At 38.6% G+C, this 22,919-nt stretch overlaps 1 protein-coding gene across 7 annotated transcripts in view; it reads right to left on the bottom strand.

Annotated features, from left to right (window-relative positions):
- Positions 1 to 22,919, bottom strand: part of MSI2 (musashi RNA binding protein 2) — a 538,668-nt gene that overhangs the window by 105,309 nt on the left and 410,440 nt on the right. For all 7 annotated transcript variants that reach the window (XM_075264907.1, XM_075264910.1, XM_075264909.1 and 4 more), the window contains exon 10: positions 4,940 to 5,014. In XM_075264907.1, the coding sequence (XP_075121008.1) occupies positions 4,940 to 5,014 (75 nt within the window). The remainder of the gene's footprint in view (positions 1 to 4,939; positions 5,015 to 22,919) is intronic.

Below are 22,919 nucleotides of genomic sequence, written 5' to 3'. Positions count from 1 at the left end.
GGGGTATCTCCTACAATTTGCCCAAAGGAAATCACATTGTAAGTACCAGTTTGGATAGATTATGCAGTAGTAGCTCAAGTGACATACATTGCTAGTGACTATCGGCAAAGCTAGTTTCCATTTCTTTCGAAATCTAGATGATTTGCCTAAATAATGTTTTAACATGGCAAGGATTCAGCTCAGCGATAATAGATCAGATTATGGCCCTAACAGGAATCCAAGTTGTCTTAGTGAAACGCAATACACTATTAAGAATAAAATACAGCAGCGTCTCTAGCATCAATGAGAGAATTCAATTTAAATCCACTCCCCTGTTGAAAAATAGACAACAATGCAATTAATTAGTGCAATTATCATCTAGTCACTAATTAAGGATCAAACGGGATTAACCCCTTTACTCCTACTTGTCTTTAGTAAATTCATGAGTGCTTATCTGGCACCCTCTAAAGTCTTAAATACAATCGTGGATCAAACCGGAAATCACGCCACATGAGACAAATGCGGCTAGGAGCTCCTGATAACACAACGTATTCTGTTGTGTGTCTTCAGGCAGGATTTAAAGGAATGAGGCTTAAGTAAGAATATACTTTATCCTCCATCTGCTCCTTCACACTACAACAGACTGAACACGTTGTACACATTAAGTGATCACCAGAATAGGAAGCCTTTCGGCTTCCATCATTCCCCTGTAGCATAGTGACAATACATCTTCTTTATAATACAACTCTCATTAGAAATATACACATTTTGGCTACAAAAAGGTTATTTCCTGTTGTGGCCACCAATTGCTGTACATATAATGCACAGCATAATGAAGTCTAATGTGTTTCCCTGGGGTCTGGACAGAGTAGGATGTCAGGGTGCATGCATACATGAATGGTGTTAGATGTCACAAATGGGCCCTGAAAATTGAACTGGTTGATTATCTGAAAGCACTTTGTCAAAAAACCGAACCAGCAATTGTAAAATGGTATAAATTTATTAATGATATCAATAAAATGACATGACAAAAATAGCAAATAGTAAAAGGGAACAAACAAAGAACGGGGGAGGCCAATGTTGCCTTAATGCATCACATATGGAGAAATAGAAACATTATTATAATACAAGGACATAAGTGGTGGTATAAATGTATCTATATGCTAACAAGTATAGCTAACAGAACCTCAGTGACATAATGTGTACAAAAAAAAGAGAGTGAACTCATAATAATACAATCAAGTGGATACATAAAGCCATACAAAGTTGCAATATCATAATAAACCCTACCATTCTGTCCTTAGAAATATAACATGAGTCTCACCATATGACAACGCACCCCGACACGCGTTTCGCCATACTGGTTTCATCAGTTTGCTATTTTTGTCATGTCATTATATTGATATCATTAATAAATTTACACCATTTTACAATTGGTGGTTCTGTCTTTTGACAAAGTGCTTTCTTGTTAATATCGAATACACCACACATATACGTTTGTAGCCTGTTAGCATTCGTGTATTTTTTCCTGGTTGATAATCTCTATCACGATTGTTCTTCATTTTCTAAGATGCTACAGAAGGTAATATAAAATGGTGGAATATATGAAAGGGTCAGTACAACTCCCTTTTTCATCTGTATAGAAGTTAAATCTTATATGATAAGGTATGAGGTCTTTAGTCTGATACAGTTTTGGTGCCTAAATGGGGAAATGAAGATTTGTTTTACACTTTCATTGCTCACATCTAAGCAATTCAATTTGGGATTTAAGTGATTTTTACAACATGAAATAAACAAAATTTTTTCAGCTGGGTGGTTTGGGAAATACATGTAATAGTTTAGACACTAAACCTTAGAGAGTCTTCATCTTATCACCTATTATGTAAAAACAGCATCTTAAGAGCCATAACGCAATAGAGATTTCTGGCACAAAGTCGCGGTAGAGTCAATGTTTTGTGCAGGTAAAATGATATGACTGGTGAAGCAGCTGTAAAACAAATGTAACAGCATCAGTCTTACCAGAGACAAAGAGAGGAAGCATACAAGTGTGAAGGTGATGGCTGCCGCACTAGGAGAGTGCTAGAGCCAACTGGCACCTCATTCTCTATGACAAGCCATCCGCTGCTGTGTTCATTCAACAGACTGCTGGAAAGTTGTGTAATAGAGAGATGTTCAGATTTATCTGGCAGACATTTTTCTTTTACATTTATGTATGTATCAAATAAAGTAAGGACGTCTTTACATACTTCATGATTTATTGTTTGCATGACTATTAGCTTGGTAGTGAAAAAACATTTTTATATGAACAATTCCAAGATACTAAGATAAAATTGTAATCATAGTCACATTATGGAGCACCAATGTCTAGGTGGGTGGTTTAACCGCCAAGCCATATGCATTACTATAAACGCACCCTAAGGCAGATATAAGATACAATTGATATTTTGTACTGCTTAGATTGCTGTATGTGAATATCAACATTTAGGAATTGTTCAACCAAACTATCCTAACTTCCATTTCAAGAGATACCTTTCAGAAGTAATACATTATGCAGGAGGACAAAAAATAACAGGTCTGCAAAAAACCCCAAAAGGTGGTTATTTATTTGCCCCCTTCTTTTGCAGTTCTTTACACTAGTTTTACTTTGGTGCCCATTTGTGAAGTAGGCACACCTTCCTGTTAAATGTTGTGCATGAGTTAGCTTAAAGAGGCGTTTCCAAAATAAATATCTGCACTTGCCCTTTTTTTTGCTATTATGCAATTGCCTCTTTTTTGCAGTCTGACTTGACAGTCTCTTTTACACTGCCTATATACTAGAGTGCATTTGACTTTTTTGTCCCTTTTAAAAAGGTGCAAGTCATAAATACAGCGTGAAATTAATCTCTAATTAGGCCATGCCCCCTTTTCTTAACAAAAAGCAAAAGTGGTGAAGGTAGCATAACATGTGGAAAAAGAAGGGCAACTGTTTCATAAGTAAAGTGCAGTGCAAAAAAAAAAGAAGGGCAACTGTTTCATAAGTAAAGTGCAGTGCAAAAAAAAAAAAAAAAAAAAAAATCACAAAAAGTTACAATTTATGCCAAATAAAAGGTGCAAGTAGCTTAAAGGGATCCTATCTTTCAAGCACATTTTTTTTCAGAGTAACACGTCGGAACAGCCTTAAGAAAGGCTATTCTTCTCCTACCGTTCGTTGTCTCCCCCGCACCGCCGTCGTAGGAATCCCGTTTTTCCCGTCTCCATCTTCGTCAGCAACGGCCTCTTCATCCTCTTCTTCCAGCGCAGGTTTCAGACTTCTAGGCCTTGGGCAGAGCAGACTGCGCATGCCCACAGGCCACAAGAAAATGTCCGCTTACAATACTGTGTAAGCGGCCATTTTCTTGTGGCCTGTGGGCATGCGCAGTCTGCTCTGCATAAGGCCCAAATCCTAGAAGTCTGGAACCTTCATCAGAAGAAGACGGGTAAAGAGGACATTGCTGAAGAAGATGAAGACGGCGTTGGAAAGAGTTCTCTGGTAGCATTGGGGACACCCCCAGTGCTGTTTGAGTGCTGGGGACCGCCCACAACACTGTGAGAGAACTTATCTGCATACCGACAAAAACCGAGATTTCTGACGAATGGCGGCGCGGAGAAGACAATGAAAGGTAGGAGAAGAATAGCCTTTCTTAAGGCTATTCCAACGTGTTACTCAGAAAAAAATTTGTTAGAAAGGTAGGATCCCTTTAATAAATGTGCCTGAAACAAATAGCTTAATAAATGTGACTACTAAACTACACCATGTTGCAAGTGGAAATCCAAAGTTTCACGCTGTCACTGTTTGCCTAGAGAGTATCACAAGTACTGTAAATGCACAAATATAACATAAATTACAAAGAAATATTGCTCTTAATCCAACTTTGTGGGACAACCCCTTCCTAAAACAGTAACCCCCCTCCCTCCCTCACACGCCCATTTACTTCCCTTGTTTCCTTCAATTAACAACATAACAAGTGAAGAAAAATGGTTCTAATGCTTCACTGAAAACTTCACAGTAATTTTGTTATATGAATATTGGATTGATGTATACCCTATTAATCTAAAGTTACGTAAACTGTTACTCTTGTAATGGACCACTGCATCGGTCCAAATTTTTCAATTTCATTGTTTATTGACTTGTTTTATGTACGATGTTTCCCGTCTTTATCTGTGAACTTTATTTCTTGTTAAAACTTAATAAAACTGAGAATTGAAGAAAAAACGAAAAACAAAAAGTCAAAATATTCTGTACGTTGACTATTTATGGAAAAAGTGAATCATCTGAAAGAGCGGAGAAGTGCACCTACATATGTGCTGGCAGGCATCATGATCTATATATTTATTGTTCTTATACACTTTACATTTAGATGAATTTGCTGTTTTTTCAACACAATTCAATGTAATATTTAGTTTGGAAGTCAGATTATTTTAAAGGCTTTAGAAATAGCTAGATTTCAACAAATCTTAATCAAATTTTCCAAATCCTTAAGAACACCTGCGTGTCTTCAAGGCTAAGTTCACATCTGTGTTATAATCGGTGTTCGGAGACTCCATTCCAGTGTCTATCTAAAATCGCTGGAAGAAAAAGTCCTGCAAGTCCTACATTTTCATCCAGCGATTTCAGTTATAAAGAATGAACATCCGATGGATGCCATTATAGTCTATGGGGACTCTTGGGCTCCATTGGTATCTGCCATTTTAGCAGTCTGTTTGATTGTTTTTCTGGTCCTCTGATGAAACAGAAGAATGGACACCTGATGCTAGCGTGAACCTAGCATAGTGAAACAGTTGGGGAGTACAAATACTCAGGGACAGACACAAGTCTAGGGACTTTCCATTGCACATTGTAGATCTTTTTGTACATATATTTCTCTATAAAAACACATTCAAATAAAGCCCATGTTAACAATCAGTGCATGTTAAGCTGGAATCAAGAAATAAGAATGACTACCTGGAAATTGATAGCTGTAGCTTGGTGCGAACCCAGGGTATCCTCTGCCATATGTTGCAACAAAATTTGGATAACCTACAATAAAAGAAGGGAACAATTAAAGGTGAATGTAGCAAACGGCAAATTTTCTGGCATAACTGTTTTCCAGAATAAATACCTATAACGAAAACTACTTGTAGGCTACTGTAGCAAGTGAGGGACATGCTCATCACACACTAGGATTTCTTACAAACGGTTGAGAAATTGAAAAGTGTGATACCACCATGATCACGGTCATCGAATGATGACCTAGCCTGCTTGTGTTGCTATTGCGGCTATTACTTTCAATAAGCTATTTGATCATCCAACCACTGGATTGTGACCTATGAACTCCATTCTGGGATTCAACCCAATACGACAGCCTTGGGGTATGAGATCTAGTAGTTACATTGTGTGTCCCTCCTCTCTTATTCCCTCCATATATTGGGAGAGTTCCTGATGGTCTGCATTGTAATTCCTGCCATGTGCTATGAACATCGCAGGTTTGTGAAGTGGAATTTGTTTCCCACCAAATCCAGTGCGGTCACGCTTACTAGCGCTGGTAATGTGTATAATTCATTTACCCAGGACACTATTCAGCGTCACCTTGACAATGTAAGGAGTGGCCACCCCCTATAATCAAGCCTATGCCTATCTGGTACCGCTCGCATGCTGAAGTGGTTGTGTCCAGTGATTGAGGAAGAACTCCAACTGAGCTTCTCATAAGGCTGAATAGCTGAATAGACTTTCCGTCCACACATAAGATGACTTATGGTACCATGACAAAAAACAAACAAACAAAAAACTGCATAGAAAGAAGTTCCTCTTTAAATTTTCATACGAATTTAGGAAAATGTAGAACTTTGAATTGCATAAATATATTTATGCACCACCAAGAAAATGAACAAACCTTTACATATGTTTTAAGGTGTTTCAGTTTTTAATGATATATATAATAAAACAAAAAGCAACAACAAAAAACATACAATGTTGTATCAAAGTAGCCTTAACAACAGGTACACTATAGGGGTTTTAGGGGCTTTTAATAATCCAATACAAAGGTGATCCAAACACTAGCACATAATAGATGAAAGAGCACCAATTTCATGTGAACTAAGGAAGGTTTGCTTCATTGTACTTTTGTGTTTTTTTTTTTATTTTTCCAGGCTTTGATTATTCATGTACTGTTTATTTTGTTTCCCTCAGTACAACTCTAAAAGAACAGGTGCTTGCCGTTTATAGGTATTATTTTTACGCTGTGCAATATACACTTTTTTCTTTTTCATGTATAATTTCTGAAATAATGAGTTTTCTTTTGTAGTAAGCAAACCCCAGAGCACTGTGAAAAGTGCATGGTGATTCCCCTGCTTGGACTCATTTTAACCCAGTATCTATGATCCTTGTCAACACTGAAAGCAGCAACATAGGACTCTGGAGGTCTTATGTGGTTCACAAATGTCAGCGCTGAGAAAACAGACACACAAGAGTTGTGTCAATATTGTCTAACATCCATCGAAGGGACTAAATGTCCACAATTTCAACAAATGAAGCAAAGAGAGAATATCCCTCGAGAACACAGATTTCCATCTGCCTGTTTGTCTGAGATAAAATATCGCTAGTACACAGGTGTCATTGCCTTACTGCCTTTATAGCTCAGGCCCAGCACCGCATCGCATAAGGTCACAAAAAGGAATACCTTGCCGATTTGCTAGCCACTGCACACACGCCAGAAAGGGTTAATTCCCTTGAATTGAATCCAAAGAAGTGGCTGACTTTTCACGCACAGTAATTAAATGCACTTTGGCACCCTGAGCCAGATGAATGTCCACACCTTTAAGTTGGAAGAGTAAATGCCAAGCGCTCAAGCTAAACACAACACAGGTTTGCGGTGACATTTGGAAAGCTTAGAATGAATGTACTTTGCATTACAGCTATTGACAGCTTGAGATAAAGGTACTAGTAATGCTTTATCCCTGGAGCCCAAAGTACCATAGTTAACATATCAGAGCTAGATTGTGAAACGCGATACACTTTATGAAATAACAAAACAAAATGATAACATTGAAGTTCTGGGAAGACGTATTTAGACCAAAAAAAATGTATAAAAGCTTGGGGTAAGATGCTTTACATTTTTTTGAAAAAAAAAAAAAATAATATATATATATATATATATATATATATATATATATATATATGACCTAATTTAATTTGGCCAATATATGAGCAGGAATCAAAATGTCCACGTATTAATAAATCATCCGCTACAGTTTCTTTTGCGGACGTTGGTATTTTTAAGTTTTATCATGCCAATTTTTACAAACTAGGGTTGCCATATTGGTCGTTAGATCTTCTAACTAAATTACTGCTGTTATAGACTGAAAATGATGAGAAGCATGGTTACACGTCCTAATTAGAGATGAGCGAGTACTGTTCGGATCAGCGGATCCGAACAGCACGCAAGCATTGAAATGAATGGAAGCACCTGGTACTTCCGCTTTGACGCCAGCCGGCCGCTTAACCCTCCGCGTGCCAGCTACGTCCATTCATTTCAATGCGTGCGTGCTGTTCGGCTGATCCGAACAGTACTCGCTCATCTCTAGTCCTAATATGACATTTGCAAATTGCAGGGGTGTAGCTATTGGGGGTACAGAACTAGTGATTGCCTTGCTGGGTTATAAATGGTACATGGTAATGGTAAGTAGGGACTTTGTAAGAACATTTGCATTGTGGACAAGGAAATTCAAGTTACGCCTCAGCTATTAAGAGAAATTTTTATTGGAGAGTGGTACTAAAAAAACCCCCCCAAAAAACATTCAAAGTCATTCCAGACAACAAACATTTTACATCCATGTTCAAAAGTGAATCTAGTTCTTCCTTCCAACAAGAGGAAGAACGCCAAAATAAAGGCAAATTGTTCATTCTACACAGATCTTTTTAACACAGAAACCACGCAAGCTAATTCAGGTTTCAGCATTTTCCGTCTTGGAATCAAAAATAAGTCACTACTTTATTTTTAAGGAATAATTTCCCATTTGACATATTGGTGTCAAGACAGTGTCTTAACATTACCAGACTTAACATATGTTACTGTTTTCACTAGACTGTTTGCCAGCAACCGAATAGCTAAAATTGAGATAAAACACATGCTCATATAAAACATACCGCAGTAATCATATGATATACATACACATTTATGTATTGTACATAGCCATAACTATAAAGTACTGTTTATATGCACTCAAATAGACAGCAATTATGGGAGTAGAAGCCATTCAGTAGCATTTTAAATACATAAAATGTTGTCTTCTACTGAGCTCAAATCTAATATGAAAATTGGCAAAAATACCAAAAATGAGACCAAATACTCCACATTATAACATGACTAACAATGCAATGATTCATACAAAAACAATTACATTAATGAGAAATAAAAACATTAGATTAAAAGACAATAAAACAGTTCTAAACCATGTGTAACGTTGGCTGGTATACAGTTACGTGCAAAACTGTGTGTCCCCATGGTTACAGACCCCAAACAAAGCCTGTGTGTGGTCTGATCCTGCAGTGTTGAGTAAGTCATACCCAAGCTCACTGCTGGGCTTGCGGCACTAAGTAGCTTCTGAAATGGAGCTAAAAAACAAGGATTGACATCCCTGCAAGTACTTTGTACAAGTGATTTGAGAATTGGGCGGACACAGACGTGTGAAACTGTAAAAGTGCTTTAAAAAGTTTGGTGGGATAGCAAATGTGTATGTGTATATAGTGATACAGACAATGTGATGTGCTATATAGTGGAAAGCTATATGTAAAATGTGAGTGAGTAGAGTGAGGGCTACTCCTGAGGTGACAGTAAGGAGTGTGCAGGCAGGTTGAGTATGGAAATGCAAGGCAGTGTGTGTGAGTGTGTATGTAGTGATACAGACAATGTGATGTGTTGTGTATGTAGTGATACAGACAATGTGATGTGTTATATAGTGCAAAGCTATATGTAAATGTGAGTGAGTAGAGTGAGGGCTACTCTTGAGGTGACAGTAAGGAGTGTGCAGGCAGGTTGAGGCAGGAAATGCCAGGCAGTGTGTGTGAGTCTATAGCTGGGGCTAGGAGTCCTGCTTTTGTGAGTCTCCTGCTAGGAAGCCATGTTGTTTAGTGGCACCAAAAGTAGCCTGTGACTCAATCCTGAGGGAAAACTATGTTTGTGGAAAATTGCACGCAAATCCGTCCAGGCGTTTTAGCGTGATATTAGTAGGATATACAGGAGGAGGAGTGATAGTACATAGCTGTATATACAGTATATATATGTAATATACAGGAGGGGGAGTGATAGTACATAGCTGTATATACAGTGTATATATGTAATATACAGGAGGAGGAGTGATAGTACATAGCTGTATATACAGTATATATATATGTAATATACAGGAGAGGCAGTGATAGTATATAGCTGTATATACAGTATATATATGTAATATACAGGAGAGGGAGTGATAGTACATAGCTGTATATACAGTATATATATATATATATATATATATATATATATATATATATATATGTAATATACAGGAGAGGGAGTGATAGTACATAGCTGTATATACAGTATATATATGTAATATACAGGAGGGGGAGTAATAGTACATAGCTGTATATATATGTAATATACAGGAGGGGGAGTGATAGTACATAGCTGTATATACAGTGTATATATGTAATATACAGGAGGAGGAGTGATAGTACATAGCTGTATATACAGTATATATATGTAATATACAGGAGGGGGAGTAATAGTACATAGCTGTATATATATGTAATATACAGGAGGGGGAGTGATAGTACATAGCTGTATATACAGTATATATATACAGTATATATATATATATATATATATATATATATATATATATATATATATATATTATACAGGAGGGGGAGTGATAGTACATAGCTGTATATACAGTATATATATGTAATATACAGGAGGGGGAGTGATAGTACATAGCTGTATATACAGTGTATATATGTAATATACAGGAGGAGGAGTGATAGTACATAGCTGTATATACAGTATATATATATGTAATATACAGGAGAGGCAGTGATAGTATATAGCTGTATATACAGTATATATATGTAATATACAGGAGGAGGAGTGATAGTAGATAGCTGTATATACAGTATCTATATGTAAAATACAGGAGGGGGAGTGATAGTACATAGCTGTATATACAGTATATATATGTAATATACAGGAGGGGGAGTGATAGTACATAGCTGTATATACAGTGTATATATGTAATATACAGGAGGGGGAGTGATAGTACATAGCTGTATATACAGTATATATATACAGTATATATATATATATATTATACAGGAGGGGGAGTGATAGTACATAGCTGTATATACAGTATATATATGTAATATACAGGAGGAGGAGTGATAGTAGATAGCTGTATATACAGTATCTATATGTAAAATACAGGAGGGGGAGTGATAGTACATAGCTGTATATACAGTATATATATGTAATATACAGGAGGGGGAGTGATAGTACATAGCTGTATATACAGTGTATATATGTAATATACAGGAGGGGGAGTGATAGTACATAGCTGTATATACAGTATATATATACAGTATATATATATATATATATATATATATATATATATATATTATACAGGAGGGGGAGTGATAGTACATAGCTGTATATACATGTAATATACAGGAGGAGGAGTGATAGTACATAGCTGTATATACAGTATATATATGTAATATACAGGAGGAGGAGTGATAGTAGATAGCTGTATATATATGTAATATACAGGAGGGGGAGTGATAGTACATAGCTATATATATATATATATATATATATATATATATATATATATATATATATATATATTATACAGGAGGGGGAGTGATAGTACATAGCTGTATATACATGTAATATACAGGAGGAGGAGTGATAGTACATAGCTGTATATACAGTATATATATGTAATATACAGGAGGAGGAGTGATAGTAGATAGCTGTATATATATGTAATATACAGGAGGGGGAGTGATAGTACATAGCTATATATATATATATATATATATATATATATATATTATACAGGAGGGGGAGTGATAGTACATAGCTGTATATACATGTAATATACAGGAGGAGGAGTGATAGTACATAGCTGTATATACAGTATATATATGTAATATACAGGAGGGGAAGTGATAGTACATAGCTGTATATACATGTAATATACAGGAGGAGGACTGATAGTACATAGCTGTATATACAGTGTATATATGTAATATACAGGAGGAGGAGTGATAGTACATAGCTGTATATACATGTATTATACAGGAGGAGGATAGCTGTGTGTTATGTGAGTGAGTAGAGTGAGGGCTACTCCTGAGGTGACAGTAAGGAGTGTGCAGGCAGGTTGAGGCAGGAAATGCCAGGCAGTGTGTGTGAGTCTATAGCTGGGGCTAGGAGTCCTGCTTTTGTGAGTCTCCTGCTAGGAAGCCATGTTGTTTAGTTGCACCAAAAGTAGCCTGTGACTCATTCCTAAGGGAAAACTATGTTTGTGGAAAATTGCACGCAAATCCGTCCAGGCGGTTTAGCGTGATTGAGGAACAAACATCCAAACTCACAAACATCCAAACACACAAACTTTCACACTTATAATATTAGTAGGATGTAACGATGATCATGGCTAGCAAGACTGAAAAACTGTTTCAGTGTACAGATATGTGTGCACTATTGAAGCAAGTATTCCAGGGTAAGACTGTCGCCCATCTGGAAGAGAAAATGCAAGGCTGAGAGTGACTGACAATCTTGAGCAAACAGTTAGTGGGTTAGATGATAAGCTGGGGGAGGACCAGGCAAGGAGCTGGGTATATACAGACAGAAGAGGTATAAGGGGCTCACTTCATCACCCAATTTGGCAGTTTTGCTTGAAAGTACAGAATCAGAAGTGGCTTACCTTTTCTTGGAGCCCCTTATACCTCTTCTGTCTGTATACAGACAGAAGAGGTATAAGGGGCTCCAAGAAAAGGTAAGCCACTTCTGATTCTGTACTTTCAAGCAAAACTGCCAAATTGGGTGATGAAGTGAAGATGTCGGTGGCAGAAATGGCAGATACTGGTCTCCCTAACAGCCAGGAGGATTGCTCAACTAGTAACTGGGTGGACCAGTACTGCAGGTAGGCCAAGGCAGATAGTGGTTATAGCTGATCCTATAATCAAGAAGATGGATCATTTTTTGCCAAGACTGCCACAACCGAATGGTTTGCTGCCTCCCTGTTGCCAGGGTTCAGAATGTGGAATGGATGGACACATTACTGGGAGGGTTTAAGGAAGTCCCAGCTGTCATGGTTTGTGTGGGTATTTATGATCAAATAAATGGCAGGCAAATTCTCCTTAAAAGATTAATTTTAGAGAACTAGACTCCAATCTGAAGGGAAGGACCTCCAAAGTTTTATTCTATAGAATACTGCCTGTACCATGCACAACACAGGAAAGACACTGGAAGCTTAAAGAGTTCAACGCACAGTGTTTCACAGTGCAAATCATAGTGCAGGAAAGAAGTGTTGGAGTTTCTAAACACTGGGCTGACCTTTCACTGGGGTATAAGTTGTTTTCTGTAGTTAACTTGCACATAAATGCAAGGAGGCCTGCTATGCTAAGGGAGATGATTCTAGTAGGGGTTGTGGTGCAAATTTAGGAAATTGTTAATATTTTTCCACAATTTTTGTTCTCAAGTCTTCAGACAGTTGTCTTCTCCTCTTCTGTCTTCACACAGACACACAATGCAAAGACTGAGTCAGCTTCTCTCCTTTTTATCTTTTTTCAAGTGTTATTTTTTTTACTTGGCCACACCTGTTACTTGCCACAGGAGAGTCTGAACGGGCATCAGATGCCTGTAAATTTTTTTATTTACCCACAATTTTGAAAAGGTGGCAACAATTTTGGTCGACGATTTTTGGATTTTTGCATGAAATTTTGTCCATCTTGCCTTTTTGTCTCAGTTTTTTTGTGTTGTTCCAATGCACACAAAGGAAATAAACATGTGTATAACAAAATATGTGTAATTGCAAACACTTAAGGCAATGACTATATGTCCTAGTGGGAGTAAAGTTGAGACAGTCACTGGTGAAGAAGAACCTGGGTGTACTTTTAAATCAGATTAAATACCAGCATGCAATGGCAAATCGGTTGCTTCTAAGGCCAGCAGGAAATTGTCATGTTTTAAAAGGGGTATGGACTAACATGACAGGGATGTAATATTACCACTTTATAAATCATTGCTGCAGCCTCATGTGGAATATGCAGTTCAGTTCTAGGTACCAGCTCAAAGAAAGGATGTCCTACAGTTGTAAATGATAGAATGGAGGGTCCACCCTAGGAGGAGTTCGGGAAATTCTTTAAGGTGTCAAGAAAGGGAAGGGACAACATTTTTGTAGGCGTCTGTAACAATGGGTTATTAAATAACCAAAGGGCTTCAATTAGTCTTACTTAATGTCAGTTAGCGAGATGTAGAAGACAAATAGAACAAAATATGACCACAGAATGAAAACTGCACAATGTTTGCTTGTAGTGTGTTAACAGAGATGCGAAAGTACAGGAATTCTTTAAAATCAACTAATTGCAAAGTGCTTCATTCTTCATTTTAGATATATTGGGATAATAAAAAATGTTATCAAAAAATGTACAGAGAGTTTAATAGGAAAACTAGCAATAATCCTAAGGGGTTGAACAGAATGTATAGTCTAAATTCCTTCTTGAGGCTGGGGATCCACGAGATGTAAACACCGCAGGATAAATCGCTGTGTTTTACAGTCAGGGCAGAGTGGATGGGATTTGCTAGAATTCCATGCCCACTCTGTGGTAAAAACCACAGTGTGGACACGACGAAATTTCCAAAACTGGCATGGTTCTGGAAATCGCAGCATATCAATTATACCTAAGGGAAAGCCAGTGGTTTCCCCATAGGTATAATTGAAACAGAAAGTTTCAAAACCTCAGCTCAAAAGGAAACCTCTGCAAACTTTTGGTCTAAAGCGCTGCCGGATGGACCACTATGTGCTGCTGCTGCAGTTTATCCTACAGCGCATTTTTGCTGCGGGATGCCCCGTAGGGTCTTAGCGTTAAAGGGGTTTTCCCATAACCCTCTCTCTCCAGCTTTGCCTGCTGTCTCTTCTCATTTCCTGTATTTTTCAACAAGCTGGTGGGTGTTGACTGTTTGATGGACAGGAGACTAAGAACAGCAGTCACTTCATCTGTCCTGGATCAGATACCAGGCCAGGACCAAGCAATCATACTGGAAACAATGGAAGGAATAGGCAAACAAAGCAACATTGCTAAATCAATATATTGAGGAGAACTAGCATTTCAGATAGGATCCTTAAGATGGGAATAGCTCTTTAACAGTAGGCTAAGTTCCCAATTAGTCTTTCTGTTCTATTTTAGGAAATTGAATAAGGTTTCCATTAAAAAGTCCATGATTCACCAAACAAAATATAGTTGTAACCTGTACTATTTTCTTCATGAGTTTTTTCATCTCATGCATCTGTGATGAAAACTCAGAAGTAGATGTGAATATACCCTAACATATAGCCACACAGCTAACATATTTCATAGTCTCCCACAAATCCTTTAAGCTGCTGCCTAGTTGTAGGTATTAAAAATGATATTTTTCACTTTCTTTGGACAATGGTGGCATTTTAGTTTTGCCTCATCACTACTTTACACTACAGCACTGCTTATTCATACTAAATAAACTCTATATGCACAAGGCCGGCGCAGGCTCCTGATAAATTCATTGCATGGAGAACAGATTTACAGCAAAGAATAATTATCAATATAAAGCAACAAAACCACCAGTGAGAAAATGAAGATGAGCAGATAACTGATTCATATATACAGAGAGGAATAGGAAAAGAAAAACTATGCGGTTAAAGAACAAAATCCGTCAATTCCATTTGTAATAGTAACTATTTTTTACATTCACAATTTAATTGTACTTAAATCACACTTGATATTGATTTACCTGTCCTTATATATTAGAGTTTGCACTTCTCAGAAAATATTCTAGCAAATAACCCTAATAAAAATGTAAATAGAAAAACATTTTTCCAATAATAGTAAAGTATTTTTATGCAGCAGTGCTTGGTATAGTATAGTATAAAATAAACATTTCCTAATACTACCTCCTCCTCCCGTAGACAGAGCGTTTTCTTCAGCTGCCCAATGAACACTTCTCTATCTGGGCACCATCTCACAAGCCTAACCAAGATAAAATGTGTTGCTTCTGTGTCTGACGGGTCTAATCATAAGCCCCATCACTGAACATCTTTCAGGTCATGGCAGATGAAATCATAAATTTATAATACAACATTACTTCAATTTTCCTCATCATTTGCTTCTGTGATGCCCGGCTCTGCTCTAACGAGTCACAGCCCTGGTCTGCACAGGGAAATTGGCTGGCTGAATATCAATAGCACATTAACACCATGCCCATGTGGATGCTTCATCAAGCCAAATTATGGTCAGGATGACCTATCCACTGCTCCCATTAGGAGCTGTGCTCATCCTGCGCTGGCCACTGAACAATTTGTTTGCTTCAATACTTCCAGGGAATGATCAATCTCACAATAATTATGTCTTGTCACTAAACTAAAAATAAGTAGAAATCACAGCTCCGCTTGGATACCTTTCTTCGAATCTACCATTGCTACTAAGATATAGGAACTGGCGTGAAGGGCGTTAACCTATTCTTGCCCCATATTTACCGGTACTGACAGGAGCTTTATTGGGGTGATGACACAAAGAAAACAGTAATATTACCAGTTACTATGGACATATTCATTAAATCTTTGACTTCAGTGCCAGTAAATTATCTGGTTTTCACCTTATAAAAAGACTTGTAAGTGTGAAACTCTGTGCATTCTAAATATAAAACGTCTGGCTGCGTGATAATTTTGAGCATGACACATTGCGCCTCTTCGGATGAACTTTTAAAGACGCTCATCTACATTTTGCAGGTGGGTTTAAAACACACATCTTAAAAAATGCTACCATTTTCTAACTACTGCATATTGGACAAATTTAACAAGGAACAAATATGATTTAGAAATAGGTGAATGATATATTACCAGGGAATGTCAATTAATCTGAAAATGAGCAACCAATAACATTTAATGGATGATCCGCAAAAAAAAAAAAAAAAAAAAAAAAAAAAAGAAATTTCACTGATCAGATAAAATCAAGAAAAGATTCCTGGAACTTCCGAATATTCTGAAGTGCGTGTTATTTTTTATTACTCACAAGTAAAGACACATAAACTAATAGGCTGTCTTCACAATTACAGACCTGCTGTTCCTGAACAGGCAGGTTCAGACAGACCTCCAATCCCGACTATCAAAAGATGTTACTGTCGACCTATAACTTTTATAAAGGCTGTAAGCAATTGATAAAGATTAGCATAGACTAGCCCACAGAGGAGGTCATTTTCTCAGTAGTCCTCACTAGGCAAGAACAAGCCAGCAACGTATAGATAGGGTCCCCAGGACAGAATCAGGTCGAGGCAAGGACTATACAGGAAGCTACTATATAAAAATGTATAGGTTCATATAGCATTAAAAGAGCTATAGTGTCAAAGGAGCTAGCCCTCTCTCACAGAGCAGCAGGATTTTTCCTCTTATAGGAGTTATAGGAGACTTATATGTAGAAAGTAACTCAATCTAAAAAGTGGAGAAAGAAACATATTTTTTAATAAGATATTTTACAAAGTTAACATACAGTGCGGACCAAAAGTTTGGACACACCTTCTCATTCAAAGAGTTTTCTGTATTTTCATGACTATGAAAATTGTAGATTCACACTGAAGGCATCAAAACTATGAATTACCACATGTGGAATTATATACTTAACAAAAAAGTGTGAAACAACTGAAAATATGTTTTATATTCTAGGTTCTTCAAAGTATCCACCTTTTACTTTGATTACTGCCTTGTACACTCTTGGCATTCTCTTGATGAGTTTCAAGAGGTAGTCACCAGAAATGGTTTTCACTTCACAGGTGCGCCCTGTCAGGTTTAATAAGTGGGATTTCTTGCCTTATAAATGGGGTTGGGACCATCAGTTGTGTTGTGCAGAAGTCAGGTGGATACACAGCTGATAGTCCTACTGAATAGACTGTTAGAATTTGTATTATGGCAAGAAAAAAGCAGCTAAGTTGAGAACAACGAGTGGCCATCATTACTTTAAGAAATGTAGGTCAGGCAGTCCGAAAAATTGGGAAAACTTTGAAAGTGTCCCCAAGTGCAGTTGCAAAAACCATCAAGCGCTACAAAGAAACTGGCTCACTTGAGGAACGCCCCAGGAAAGGAAGACCAAGAGTCACCTCTGCTGCAGAGGATAAATTCATCGGAGTCACCAGCCTCAGAAATCGCAGGTTAACAGCAGCTCAGATCAGAGACCAGGTCAATGCCACACAGAGTTCTAGCAGCAGACACATCTCTACAACAACTGTTAAGAGGAGACTTTGTGCAGCAGGCCTTCATGGTAAAATAGCTGCTAGAAAACCACTGGTAAGGACAGGCAACAAGCAGAAGAGACTTGTTTGGGCTAAAGAACACAAGGAATGGACATTAGACCAGTGGAAATCTGTACTTTGGTCTGATGAGTCTAAATATGAGATATTTGATTTCAACCACCGTGTGTTTGTGCGATGCAGAAAAGGTGAACGGATGGATTCTACATGCCTGGTTCCCACCGTGAAGCATGGAGGAGGAGGTGTGATGGTGTAGGGGTGCTTTGCTAGTGACACTGTTGGGAATTTATTCAAAATTGAAGGCATACTGAACCAGCATGGCTACCACAGCATCTTGCAGCAGTATGCTATTCCATCCGGTTTGCGTTTAGTTGGACCATCATTTATTTTTCAATAGGACAATGACCCCAAAACACACCTCCAGGCTATGTAAGGGCTATTTGACCAAGAAGGAGAGTGATAGGGTGCTACGCCAGATGACCTGGCCTCCACAGTCACCAGACCTGAACCCAATCGAGATGGTTTGGAGTGAGCTGGACCACAGAGTGAAGGCAAAAGGGCCAACAAGTGCTAAGCACCTCTGGGAACTCCTTCAAGACTGTTGGAAGACCATTTCAGGTGACTACCTCTTGCAGCTCATCAAGAGAATGCCAAGAGTGTGCAAAGCAGTAATCAAAGCAAAAGATGGCTACTTTGAAGAACCTAGAACATAAGACATATTTTCAGTTGTTTCACACTTTTTTGTTAAGTATATAATTCCACATGTATTAATTCATAGTTTTGATGCCTTCAGTGTGAATCTACAATTTTCATAGTCATGAAAATACAGAAAACTCTTTGAATGAGAAGGTGTGTCCAAACTTTTGGTCTGTACTGTAATTCAAAATAAGTTAAGGGCGGACAAGTGTATGTGTGTGTATATATATATTTATCTATCACTAATCTATCACTTCAAAATCATCTAAGCTATATGGGGAAGCAGTGAGAAGGGACTTCCTAACACTATGCTGGAAAGAATGTCATAGGCCTTCTAGCCATAGATTTCTTATTTATGCTTATACATTAGTAGTTTCTTATAAGGTGAAATAAGTTCACAAAGGTAAGAATAACTGCTTGAATCATAGTCAAATAATAGCTTGTCACAATGCGATCTAAGCAGATGCACAGCTGTATATGGACAACGTTTTCAGTTGTATAATCTTATGAAGCAGTGTTATTTTGTGAACACCTGCTTAGCCGATCTCCTTCCTCTCCATTCCCTCGAATGTCACTGCCATTAGTAAGGAAAGAAACTCCTGGCATAGGAGAAGTGTGAATCACATTTAGAGAGGCAATTAAGGCAGTAGGATAGGTGAACTTTTCTTTATACAAAGGAATTTGACAACTTTCTTGTAGAAAATACCACTTCTAATATTTAATTGTCAATAGAAGGATAAGGAAAACTAACAGTTTAAAGCAAATTTGAGATCATTCCTAATATATTAAGTTTCCTTTTTTGTGCTGGCTGTTATACATGATCAGTCTTTTCAATCCTCTATTTGGGCCTTGGGTATAAATGCAGAGTTTCCTAATTAAATCACAGTCCAGGGAAAAGGACATTGTACATGGAAGGGTTAAAAGTAAAAAATGAGACTGGAACCAGCCACAATAAACAATAATCATGCACATTGTATCAAAAAGCCTGGGGACCCAAAAAGAAGACAGGATGTTCTGGAGAAACTGTATTTATATCATTGCCAGGGGTCAACACTTGATGGCAGTTCATTGTATGATTGCATTAACTTTACAATACTAAACATTTAATACAGAAATAAAAGTCCATTCTGGAGACAAATCATTATTTAATTACAATGGACATTTGTCAAACATAAGAATGCTGACCTTCAGTCAGTGATTCATGACAATATAGAATATTGCTGTCCAGTTTATACAAGCTACTTCTAGATTTACTGCAATACTAGACTTAATAATTTACTACACTAAGTGTAATTTTAATCTGTACTATTTTATGGTCACTCATTGTAAATGCTTGGCTTAATATACTATAAATATGATTACCCGTATATACTCGAGTATAGCTGAGTTTTTCAGCACAGTTTTTGTGTTGAAGCAGTGCTCCTCAGCTTATACTAGAGTCATTACGGTAATTTTCTGCCAGCAGGCCAGGAACACAGGCCCGCACTGCTCCATCACACGCTGGGTGACGTGGCCACGTAACCCGGCATGTGTCTGCTTCCTGGTGTGCTAGCAGAAGTACCGTAAGTACTTCTGCAGTTTGAAATGTACAGCATCGCCATGCTCCTGGCAGTAGCGTGGCGATGCTGCGGCCCCGGCACCCGCCCCAGTGTCTGTATACCGGGTCCGTAAGGGCCGGTTCACACATGCTGATGTGTTCCGTCCGTAAGGAGTCCGCATGAGGACCCTCCTGGACGGAACACAAGCGTAACTGCAAGCGATTTGCAGTTCAAGCGCACGGGCCCTATAGACTATAATGGGTTCCGTGGGTTTGCCGCGCACTGCCCGCATGAACGATTTGTTCGGACAGTGCGCGGCAAGCCCACGGACCCCACTATAGTCTATGGGGCTCGTGCGCTTGAACTGCTCAGCGCTTGCAGTTGCGCTTGTGTTCCGTCCGTAGGAGTCCTCATGCGGACCCTTACAGATGGAACACATCAGCATGTGTGAACCGGGCATGAGTGTAATGGCACCGCTGCGGAGCGGTCACCATAGAAACCGGCACAGCCGCCGTAAATGCTGGAGCTGCTTCGGCATCTCCGCTGTAAGAGCTACAGCGGAGGTGCCCTCTGGAGATGTCCTCCCTCCCCTCCATGTTTAAAATTAGCCCCAGGGGCCGGTCCCCACCGACCCCATGCCTTAAAAGTTGCAGGCCGGCTCCTGCACGACTAGCTCACAGGAGCCGACCTGTTCTGATGACAGCCGGGAGCCTAATTAAGGCTCCCAGGCCTGTCATCGTTATATTACTATTGCGGCTGGTCTATGATCATCCATAATAGTAATGTAGAGAATCTCCCATAGACGGCAATACACTTGTATAAAATAGTGAAAAAAAAAAGTTTTAACAAATATAATAATTCAGCGCACTGTCGGCTTTCCAGAAGTATATAAAACTGCATGTGCCCGATCTGATGAAAGGTCCTCTTTAAGAACTGAAAGAGGGATGTGATTTGATCATGGGTAGTCAGTGTTCTTAAAGCTTTTTTTTTTGGAAAGGTTATCCAAATAGTACAGTTTTTCTTTCGCTCTAAACATTCATGTACACAAAGGCGTATTACAGGCATATGAATACAATCTTACCTGTCAATGGCAACATTATCCTAGTCTTGGAGAACCTGGAATTCACCATGAAATCTTGCACTTAAACAAACCTATCAGGCATATGCCATTATACAGTTTCTTCGCCACATATAAACCACATAAAAGCTATTTTTTAAAAAAAAGAAAAAAGCTCTGTGAAGCTGTCAATGCTACATTAGGAGATGAGAATAAATGTGTGACTCAATTTCTCTCTAGGAGAAAGGATCTTTCTAAGTCGGAATGAACATACTGCATCCTTCATCATTCTATTTTGGTGAATAGGAGTAAAACAGTCTATTTAAGACATCTATTTAAATGCAAATTTGGATATCCCAGGAGGAAATATTAATCACTTACAAGGAAGAGAATCTTTAAGACCATTTTTTTGAAGCAGAAATCAGTTGGTTGGCACAGAATAGATCCAGACTTAGGCACATCTATGCTGATGTAAAACTAGCATGGAGCTAATAGAAGATGAGATCCCATTTAAATGAATGACTAAGGTTAAAAAAAAGCTGGGCATTTCCAAGGGATCCAATCTGTCTTATGGTTTCTTCTGATATGCAGATTCTTCTAGGATGGCGAATAAAGAGTGTTAAAAGAGGGGTTTTCCTCTCAACTCACTGACACAGAAAATCTATGACGTCTGCGGATGACACATGGCCACTAAAAGACTGTGTGCCAAAATGTGGTGACTTGTCATGGCTTGCATTCAACCAATATACATATATCCAGGAATTTCCAGACGTTGCAGACAAAGTCTAAAATAGTGTTTCTATACTATACGATCCTGTATTGTGCTATTTATCTCAGCAATAACTGAAATTATTATTATTATTATTATTATTATTGCCGTGGGGCTGCCAATCATTCAGTCATTTTGCAGCGCCATGCTATTGTCTGGGGACTGCTGCTTTAGGGGCAAATATTCCAAGCTCACACAACTATGGGGGCCTAGCACTAGGCAATAGTGATGAGCGAGTAGTATTCGATCAAATTCCTCGTCGGCATAGGAATGTGTGTAATCAGCCGAACACCAAGGGGTTAAACGCTTTGAATATTCGATGCGTTTAACCCCTTGGTGTTTGGCCGATTACACGCATTCTTATGCCGGCGAGGTATTCGATTGAATACTACTCGTTCATCACTACTAGGCAAGATTCAGACTGCAGACTACTGATAGGGACTCCAAAATAGAAATAGCTTAGGTGTGCGATGCATGGCGTGACTCACCATTGGCCCATCGCTCTCCCAAATCACTGCAGGCAGAAGTTTCCACCAAATTAGAAACCTCCACATGGTAGTTCACTGGATTCTCATATGTTTCCCCAAATCCTTCCCATTCTATTTTTGAAAGATCCCCCATTGTCCATAATCTGTCATAATACCATATCCTACTGTACATGTTATTGGTTCTGAATGACGTTCACAGTGTAAGAGGCAACATGCTCCACTACGAATTGTAAGAAGAATCTTTGACTACTTTGGTTTTATACAAGTCCTAACTTAATCAGTCTGTGAAGATATCTATATTATACAGTTTATATCGATCTATATTTTGTACTTTATGTTGTTATGTACACTGTATTGCACTGCTTTCCTTTTACCTCTAAGGGCTCGTTCACATGGGGCAAGAGGAGGCCGATTTTGGTGCTGAATCCACGTCATAATCCACCCCCTCACAATGGAGGTCTATGTAGACTGCTAGCTTACTTTTTGCCGCTCATGGAAAAAAGAAGCGAGCTGCCCTTTCTTCAGGCAGACTCCACAGCTGATTCAGCTCTGGCGTCCACCTTACAGCAGCACCCTTCAGACTGGGCCCATTCATTTGAGCCTGCTCCAGAGGGGGAAGCTGCGACTGTGGCAGGCGCATTTTGGCCCTATTCTGATGCGGCTTTCCACGTCCCTCTCAGGACCAAAATCCGCTCCTTGTGTGAACGGGGCCTAAGAAAATTTGGGTGGTGATGCATTTCTTTTTGCTACACTATACCTAATATTCCTTATAAATGAAATACAAAATCTACAGTCAGGAACCAAAAGGACCTTATTGCTCAGACACTAGAAGGATAGGGTAAAGGTACCAAAGAAGCCTGG

The sequence above is a fragment of the Leptodactylus fuscus genome, chromosome 2 (assembly GCF_031893055.1).
Source record: "Leptodactylus fuscus isolate aLepFus1 chromosome 2, aLepFus1.hap2, whole genome shotgun sequence".
NCBI classification, from domain to species: Eukaryota; Metazoa; Chordata; class Amphibia; order Anura; family Leptodactylidae; genus Leptodactylus; species Leptodactylus fuscus.
This window is presented reverse-complemented; position numbering and strand designations above follow the sequence as displayed.